Source organism: Marmota monax, unplaced genomic scaffold (genome assembly GCF_021218885.2).
Source record: "Marmota monax isolate L192 unplaced genomic scaffold, Marmota_monax_Labrador192_F-V1.1 WCK01_AAM20220418_F8-fsc00099, whole genome shotgun sequence".
In the NCBI taxonomy this organism is placed as follows: Eukaryota; Metazoa; Chordata; class Mammalia; order Rodentia; family Sciuridae; genus Marmota; species Marmota monax.
In genome coordinates this window covers 1,813,084-1,822,777 of record NW_026692126.1, presented here as the reverse complement: position 1 = coordinate 1,822,777, position 9,694 = coordinate 1,813,084, and the positions used below count along the sequence as shown (strand labels likewise).

At 42.0% G+C, this 9,694-nt stretch overlaps 1 protein-coding gene across 1 annotated transcript; it reads right to left on the bottom strand.

The window, feature by feature from the left end:
• Nucleotides 1-5,314: 5,314 nt before the first annotated feature.
• Nucleotides 5,315-8,301, bottom strand: LOC124106198 (alpha-1,3-mannosyl-glycoprotein 4-beta-N-acetylglucosaminyltransferase-like protein MGAT4E). Its single transcript, XM_046463781.2, has 2 exons — nucleotides 8,150-8,301; nucleotides 5,315-7,392 (listed from the first exon to the last, which is right to left on the bottom strand). The coding sequence occupies exons 1-2, from the start codon at nucleotides 8,220-8,222 to the stop codon at nucleotides 6,275-6,277; spliced, it is 1,191 nt and encodes a 396-aa protein (XP_046319737.1). The 5' UTR covers nucleotides 8,223-8,301; the 3' UTR covers nucleotides 5,315-6,274.
• Between the last annotated feature and the right edge of the window lie 1,393 nt (nucleotides 8,302-9,694).

Sequence of the window (9,694 nt, the reverse complement as noted above, 5' to 3'; positions counted from 1 at the left end):
AGCCTCTTGTTTTTCAATTGTGATATTCCCGACTGTCCCATGGTGTTTCCTGTCCTTTCTGTATTTGTCTGTCCTTTCTATATTTCTCTAGGGTTTGCTTTTCAGGGACTCTGGAATAATTTCAAGTTCTTTAAGGGCACCCTTCCCTTCAATGACCTGAAGTCTAGACCCTTTTTGGTTACGTATTCAACATTCCTGATCTTTTTCATGTCATTTTCTTCTGTCCTTCTAGATGACTCACTGAACAAAACATAGCATGGACACTTACTAAAGATCTAAGGTAGTGTATGAATGGGATTGAGTCAGTGGTCCAGGAGACAATCCCTCTTTCTAACAGAGTCTTCCAGTTCTCCAGAACTTCTGGAGAGATAATAAATAAAGAGATTAAAATGTTGGTGTCTTTCTTTTTTGTTTCAAACACAATACATAAGCGTCCTCACCTTGGCTGGAGTTGCAGTTCCATCTGAGATTTCCTTGGGTACACTAGAACTGAGATCCACACCACTGGAGTGTTTAGAGCTTTCCCCAAAGATAGGAGAAAATGTAATACTGTGGGGGCTGGGATGGGCCCAGAATATGCACATTCTGAGGCAAGACAAAGTTGGCCACCACTTTCAGATGACAACCCCTGGCAACCATTATTCTCTCTGAATGGGGTCTGTTCATCAACCCCGCCTGGCATCAAGCACCACTCCTTGGTAAGGAGAGATGGTGAGAAAGGCCTTGATATGAGCTTCCTGGTTTCTAGTCCAGGGATGTGGACTGTATCTCAGTTATATATTTCTCCAAAATATAACTAGTTTTTTTTTTTTGCATTTTCCCCCTAATTGTAAATATGATACATGTTCAATGTAAACTATTAAATCAATTACAAATAAAAAAAGTAAAAATGACCCCAAATCCCAATGGTCAGAGATCTCTCGTTAATATCTGGTTGAATATCTTGAATCACAGTGAGAAAAGTGGATTGAAATCTGACTTTATGGTAACAGAGATGAAGTCACTGAGGAACTCTCTAAGCATCATTTGAGCGATTACCAAGTGTGGCTTCTCTCAGAATGTTCAGAGAAGGGGTAAGTCTCCACAAATTGACCACTTTTACCTTTTTAAGGAAATTTCCAATTCCCTTGTATTCCAGACAGGCTGTCATTTCCTCCTAAAATTCTCCATTGTGTCTCTTTATCTTGTCATCTTCTATGTCATCCTTCATAATTAATGTTCTATTTGTTTTTCCTCACCCTTTACTCTCCTCCCACCATTCCTGCTCTGGATAATATATACTTTGTTGCTACCTGAGGAAAAAAATGGCAATATAACATCACTTTTATAAGTCTGGGATTGCAGTGTCCACTTTGAACCCTACCACCACCAAAAACAAACAAAAAAACACAAACCTAAATCTGCAATAAAAATCATCTTTGAATTGGGGACAAAATTGCTTTGGTAACATCATTTGCTCAGAATATTAGGGTACTTTCTCTCCTTTCCCTCTTCCTTTTCCTTGTTTTCTCCTCCCTTCTTCATCTTCCCCTTCTTGATCCTTGTTATTCCCTCAATACACTTATACTTCTTCTCCCTGTAACTGAAGACCATGCCTAAAAAGAATGATGTAGAGAGGGATGAGCACAGACTTGGCCCCAGGAAGCTGCCTTTGAGGGACTTGGTGCTCAGGCACAAGACTATTCAGTGAGCAGGGTGGCTTTGGTCTGGGGGCCAAGGATCATGGTGCCAGTTCCTGGGGGAGTACTGCAGAGGCCTCCTCTTCTATGGTGATGGTTACCTCTGTATCTCTCACCTTTTCCACTTCTATTGCAGAATTCAATGCAGTGGCAAGCTGTTTAGAAGACAGCATGGATGAAGAGTTCCAGGTATTAGAACTCCTATTGATAAGTACCATCAGGAATTCAGAGACATGGAATAAAATTACCTACACTACCAAAAAAAAATTTTAAATTATTTTTGTAGTTGTATATGGACAAAATGCCTTTATTTTATTTATTTTTATGTGGTGCTGAGGATTGAACCCAGTGCCTCATGCATGCTAGGCAAGTGCTCAGCCACTGAGCTACAGCCCCAGCCTCACTACCAAAAATTTTTATTGGAATATATTTCTTTGGTAAAAAGTGTGTGGAGGAACAGCTTCTGGAGGTTTCCTGTGTTTAAAATGGTGGTTTTCATACCATTTACAGCTCAACATCATTAGTCACCAGGGAAACGCAAATCAAAACTGAAGTGAGACACTACTTCATATCCATTAGGATGGCTATAATGAAGCAGATGGATAATAACATTTTGGTGGAGATGTGGAGAAATTGGAAAACTTCTACATTTATGGTGAGAATGTAAAATGAAACAGCACCATGGAAAACAATTGAATTGTTCTTCAAAAAGTTAAAGATAGGGTTACTATATGAGCCAGCTATTTTACTCCTGGTGTATACCCAATTGAAAGAATATGTCTATCCACAAATTTGTACATAAATGCTCAAGTAGCATTATCTGAAATGGTCAAAAAAATGGAAACAACTCAAATATCTATCAATTGTTAAGTGGATAAACAAAATGTGGTATTCTATACAGTAGAATATTATGTAGAAATTCAGGGAATGATGTGTTGAGTTATGTTGCAACACGGATGGACCTTGAAATCATGTTAAGTAAAAAAGCCAGAAACACAAGGCTCTATATTGTGATTCCATTTATATAAAATGTCCTGAACAGGCCATCCATAAAGACAAAAAATAGATTGATGGTTGAGAGAGGTTTGATAGAGGGGAAAATGGGAAGTGTTTGATATTTGCCACAGGGTTTCTTTGGGTGATTAGAATGTTCTGGAATTAGATACTGGTGATAGTAGCACAATTTTGCAGATAAACTAAAAGTGCTAAATTTTACACTAAAAGGATGATTTTTTGTGATTTGAAAATATCTCATTTAAAAAAACTAAGGGAGAGGGTGCTGGGGTTGTAGTTTAGTGGAAGAGTGCTTGCCTAGCACATGTGAGGCACTGGGTTCTATCCTTAGCACCACACAAAAATAGATAAATAAAAGTATTGTGTCCATATACAACTAAAGAAATTTAAAAAAGAAACAAAACAAAACAGAAAACTAAGGGAGAGCCAGGTATGGTGGTGCATGCTTGTAGTCTTAGCTACATGTGAGCCTGAGGCAGGAGGAGGACTGAAAGTTTGATTTGGCGATTTAACGAAACCTTGTCTCAAAAAACAAACAAAAAAAAAAAGGAAAGAAAGAGAGAGAGAGAGAGAGAGAGAGAGAGAGAGAGAGACAGACTGTGGGAAAAAAAGAAATAAAATTATCTGATTCTCCTGGAACCACTATTTCTTCTACACAGTGACCCTAGTACTTCTCCTAGAGTAGATATTTGTCCAAGGTGATTCTGTGTCAGTTTACTGTGAGATAAGTCATGTTGAATGTTTCCCTTAAGAAGCTCCTTTTTCCACATATATGTTGGTATTTCAGCATTATAAATAAAATAACATTATAAACCATCTCTGTTCCAAATATCACAGACAGGATAACATGAATTTAATAGCTTTACATTGCTGTGACAAAATACCTGAGATAAACAACTTTAAAAAAAGATGACAACATTCCTTCAGTGGAGGTTGACTAGTCCTGGGGTTAGGAAGAAGGGTTGGAGGAGCATCTTCTACAAGTTAGTCCTCAATTGTCCTGCTTTGCTCCTTATAGGCACAGGATTTATGCACTGTCCTGCTTTTACCTTTGAAGACCCCAGAGTTCTAAGTTGTTTCAGATGTAGGGACAGGTTATCTGTCCCAAAGCAGAGCAGGCAAGAAGCAGGAGCTCAATTCCAACAGCTCCCATTTTTTCCCTCTCAGCCTGGCTGACTCCTATCCAGAAAAAGCCATCTGTCTAGTTCAAAAGAGCTCACACCATGCCTTCTGGGATTTCTCATTATTTTCTCTGTGTCCTGGTGCTCCCCACAGGAGTTGATCTTGGGAAAGAAAGGTCAGCATCTTTGAAGGGAATATTGGGTATAGTTTTGTTTCTATGTTGTAGGTATGACATGACCCAAAATATATGGGACAGCTTCCTATGTCCTATGTCCTGTGGCCTAGGAGAGTTTATATAAGTGAGACAGATGGCCAACAGGTATCTATTTATTCCTACCTTGAGCTTGGCTTCGTTCTGGCTGATGGGGAAAAAGAGTAAATCAATACAAGGAATTTGCCTTGGAGACAAACAACAGGTAAACAATAAAAGTAATGTGACAGCTTGATCAGAAGAGTGCTTAGCTAGGGTGAAGGGGAGGGTTTTACAGACGGGATATTGGAGATATGGGGAGAAGATATGTGGAAAGAGACTTTCAGGCAGAGATATCTAAAAGTTCAGTAGTCCTGAGGAAGGAATAAGTTTGGTGTACTTACAGGCAGTATCTCACAAGGGTCTGCAGGTAAAGACTTGGTCCCCAGGTTGCAGTATTGGGAGGTACCATGGACCTTTAAGAGTGGGGCCTAAGGATAAGTCCTTAGGTCATTGGGGGTCTGTCTCAAAAGGTACTATGGGGTCCCAGTCTCTTTCTCTCCTGTCTTTCTCTGTTTTCTGGTTTGAGGTATGAGCACTCATTCCAACATGCACTCCTGCCATGATGTGCTATATTTAGCAGAGGCCCAAACTAATGAAGCCACCCAATTTTGGACCTGAAACTCCAGAAACCTGACGAAATAAACCTCTTTCTTTATAAGTAGACTGCATCAGGTATTTAATTACAGTCATGCATTTTTACAGGTGGGTCTTTGCCGCAGTCTGGCTATAGCAAAATAACCAGGGAGTGACGAGCAACTTGTGTAGATTGATACAGCAGGAATGGGAGCCGTTTATTGTAGGACAGGAGTGGTATATATACATTCCACACAGCTTATCTTAATTAATATAAAATAGATACAGCAGTCAACCAATAAGGAATCACCACACTTAATGGCTTGCTGGCGTTACTTCACAAATCACTCCCTCTGGCAAAATGCCAGGCGCCATCCAGACTTGTTTACAGACTCTAATATTTGCCAGGCGCCATCCTGACTTGTTTACAGACTTTAACATTAACCACTCCCTCTGGCAAAATGCCAGGCGCCATCCTGACTTGTTTACAGACTCTAACAGGTCTTAAAATTAAAATGTTAACTATAAAGGAAACAACAAATTATTTATTTGGAATTTTATTGAGATCGAATTGAACTTATACATATTTATTACTATATATGATTATACACAAAGAAAATCCTAAAGAATCTTAAACTACTAATAGTTTTGAATACTAAGTGTTTGCCTTTGCTATTAGTGTCTTGCTAGCATTAACAATGTCTTGTTCACCTTAGAATCTTTATTGCCTTGAATAGGTCAAACAGAAAGAATTCACAAAATTAACACCTCTGAATGAATATATGAAGAAATGAATGAAGGAATGGTCTCAGTTCCTAAACTATAAATGCAAAATAGGTAGTTTCATTCCCAAAGCCAATGAATTGTGTACTTTTGTCAAGAAAGTATACGGAGTGCTGAGTGTAATGCATGCCTGCAATCCCAATGCTTGGGAGGCTGAGGCAGGAGGATCATGAGTTCAAAGCCAGACTCAGCAATTTAGTGAGACCTTGTCACAAAATAAAAAAAGGGCTGAGGAGGGCTGGGGATGTGGCTCAGTGGTTAAGTATCCCTTACCCACCCAGTTACGTGCCCCCCCAGAAAAGAAAGTATATCTACCAGTTCAGTAATTTGTGTTTTTTTGGCATATGAAAAGCACCAATAAATATTATGTGCCTTTGTCCTAGAGGAATGTAGACGTGAAAATATACAAAGATTAGCATCTACTTCTAAGGACTTCAATGGGCAGCCAAAAGCTCATTCTTGGACTCACAGTAAGGCCCAATGTTTGACATTTTGGAGGACTGGATCTTGCATGAAGTCAGATTTCAGTTCTATGTTCATGTTACATCAGGCCATTGCCAATACTCAAAGTAGTACTTATCTCAGGGTGAAATTTTAGAATAAGAGATCTGTGTGGAATCAAAATTGGGCAAATTGTTGGTGAATACGTCCATCTCTCTGGCTCTTCGGGGCCAGGAAGAACCAGTCTTCTTTCTACCTCTTATAAATCTGTGTCATCTATATTAAGTAGCCTGAAATAACTATGAATGTGATGTTCCTAATGAATTTAAAACCTTTAATTCCTTGACATAGATCCATTCCCAAATCTGATCCTTTCAGAATCCACACTGGCCATTTTATTTCTACTTTGTCAGACATGAATCCAGATATGAATCCCTACAATACATAAATTAGATTGCTGGGGTGCTGTCACTAGCAGTCGCACACATCTTACTTCCTCCACAAAGTCTTTGTCATAATATACCTCCTGATTGAGCTGGCCTTTCACCAATGGTCCTAGCAGGACATAGCGGTTACAGATATGTCCTTTCCCTATAGGAAGGTAACCCAATTCTACCTGCCCATGTTCCAAGCGACATATCCCCCATATACCAATCCCTGTAATGACTTCTATCTGGATCACCTTGTAAGACTGTTTAAAAACCACAGTAAAGGTCTGGCCTGTGAAGACATGTTGAGTCTTGAAGTACTTAAGGTCCAGAGAGTAGGCATATTCTGGGAGAAAAAAGTCTCGGAAGAACATGTCAGTGTAGATACGGGCAGGAGGATTGTTGGGCTTACCAATCTTCTTTTTCTCTTCTTTCTCTTTGTAACAAGTATCCTCAGAAATAAAACCATTGTCCCAAGAGTGGAAGAGTTTGGGAGTAAGGCTAATTGGAGCTGTCTGGCCCAAGAGGAAACCAAAATTTGACAGAAGCAAGTGAGTGGGAGTGTCCTTGAGGAAGAGGAGGAAGAAAGAGGCCAGGTGGGAGAGGTCACTGGAGTGGAAAACTTTCCCAGAGAATGTCAGGCTGGAGAATTCCAGGACCACCCAAGGGTATTCTTTCCAGGCTGATAATGCCCGAGAGATGGAAGAAACAAAATTAGGGGTGCAAAAAATATTATCATCCATCAACAGGAAGTAATCAGAGAGGTTGCTTGCAAAGTTCATGAGGAGGGCATAATCCACTTTCTGCCTGAAATAAAGTTCTTCACAGGGTGAGGATTGGTTTATGTTCCTCAATGAGGAGTCATCCAGAAGCCCGTGGACCACAAGCAGCTTCTTGGCCTTAATGTGTAGTGCAAAGAGGCCTGAAATATTGGCCACTGTTTGGGTGAGCCACTCAGGGTCAGGGTCTGACAGGTGCACCAGCACCATCATAGACTTCAGCTCAGCTTCTGAGGAAACTTGGAACAGGGACTGCAGGGTGTCCAAGAGGTAGCTCCCTTGGGGGCGTTGCATTGAGGAAATGCCCACTGTCAGCAGCTCTGAGAGAGACAGGGAGACCTTTAGCACTTCAGGATGGTGGAGAGTTCCTAGGACTCTCCTAAGACCCTCCCCTTCATGCCAATCCCTGCAACAATTTCACATTTTTTCCCCCCCTGGGAGTGTATGGTCCAGGTGAGAGTTACTAAGGGATCAGAAATTGTGAAGTGATTTTTTTTGTCCAGTACTTTGAAAGGATGTCGGGGAACCTTTGTGAAGGACAAGGCTATTTCTGATGCAGGAGGTCACCATGTAGCAAAGACAAATATGCTTAGCAAGACTTTGACCTTCAGAATGATCTCAGTCATCATGGGTCACTCAGACCTAGATTAGAAAATCTCCATGGACCCCTGCAAGCCTCAGGGTCTGGCAGTAAAATGTATTGGGACACAGAGCCCACACGGCCTTTTTCCCTCTACCTGGATCTCTCTCCCAGGGCTCCCCTGGGCTCCTCTCTCATCCTGGCTCCCCCCCCCCCCGGGGGGCCTGCCATGACTGAGCTTCACATGGGGTGGCTCCATCACAGGGTCACTATGGTCTTCTCATCCTGTGGGGCATTCAAGAGGTAAACAGGAGAGAGGAAAATGCACCCAGGATTGCGACCTGCTTGGAATTCCCTAGCCCGGCCCTGGCTCACAGTGCCCTCCTGTGCTTGCCAGCCACCAGCTCACTCCGCTTTGCCCTCCTCCCCTTTTCTAGTTAAAATACCTTGTCTGACCTTTGCCCAGTCTGCCTGCTCCCTGCAGCCCCCATACTCACTCTTTTCCTGGGGAAGGGCTCCAGCCAGGAGTGTGTAGTTGGCACACTGGAGTAGAGGGGAGTTTTTCTGCATCTCCCTGAAGACTTCCAGGTGGTTACTGATTTCAGAGTTGATTTGTTCCTGAACTGTCTGCTGAAGGATTTCTTTCTTCTCCTTCTGAGGACAAGATAGATATGTATCAGCCATGAGGTTTATCCCCAGACCCTCTGGAGACAACTGAGGGGCACATCCCCCTTGAGGGCAGGCTGAATGAGCCCCAGGACCCAGTCACCAGGGAGAATGAATGTTAGGGCTCAGCTACCCTCTCTCTCCACCTGGTCACACCTCAAGGTGCTTCCCAGCAGAAGCCATGGCCCTGAGTGGGGCATGTGTGGCCAGGTTTGTGTGGAATGTGTCTGGGAAGTTCCTAGGCCCATGCAGAGTAGACTTGCCTCTGGCCACACCCTTTCTTTATCATCAGCAGGCTGGTCAGTGTCATCTGCCTCTCCTGAGGCCTGGGCTGGGTTCTGAGGGAGACGCTGAAGACAAGGCCTGGTCCTGTGCTCAGGGAACTCACAGCCACAGGTCAGTCTGAAGTTTTTTCTCTCGCTCAGCCTAACCACACCCAGTTCTGCACCCCTTCCCCAGGCCACCTTGTGCTTCTGTCTGGCTGGTCTGAGGCAGCCCAGACAAAATGTGGATTCCAAAGCCTGAGTGCGCCCCCATGTGTGATTTGGTCTTCTCACTCGCAGGTGTTTACAGTCGAGAAGTTACTTCAAGTCCCTTCATGTGAGAAATGGGATGAATTACATGTCCCCTGTCAGGTCCTGGTGAGGATGGTGGCAGCAGCCCTGTGGTTGTCATTGCCTGAGGTCCAGCCTATAAGCACAGTCCTCTAGAGGTATCTGTGCACCACCCTCTTCGCCCCTAGAATGCCTCCTCCTCTCCATATCCCTATTCAGGTCCTATCCATATCTCAATGACCAGTGGAAAATGGATACTTTAAAATTATGAATTGAAAAAAGTGTGATTCAAGCTGACATGTTTCATATTTAGTGATTTTCAATGGTGTAGAAAACCCTTATGGAATTTCTGAAGGGAAGCTCTTGAAATCCTGGAGTTTCAGACAACTCCCATCCTTATCCCTCTCCTAAGGTATCTCTTTGGTAACAAATTAGCCATCGAATCTCTCCACTTCTCTGTATCTAATCTTACTTATTTTTTTTCCTGGAAATTTCTCCATTTTTTTTTGTCTGTTCTTTTGCACTGTCATTACTGAGTTATAACAAATTACTTTTTCTCCTGCTTCTTGATGGGTAGTTGACAGAAAATAAATTCCCTTTTATTTAGGAAAGTTCAATTTAAAAATTTAAGTTCAATTGAAAAATTTACTCTAAAAAATTCACCTCTTTTTTTCTGAGAGAACTTGTAGAGATTTTAGAGTGTTCCACATAGAAGGAGAGCTCAGTATTGACTATATTTATTTTCTCATTTAATACTTGAAAATTGGCTCCATTATCAGGTTCTAGTACTCACCCCAAAATGCTTATATTCACTCTGGTAGA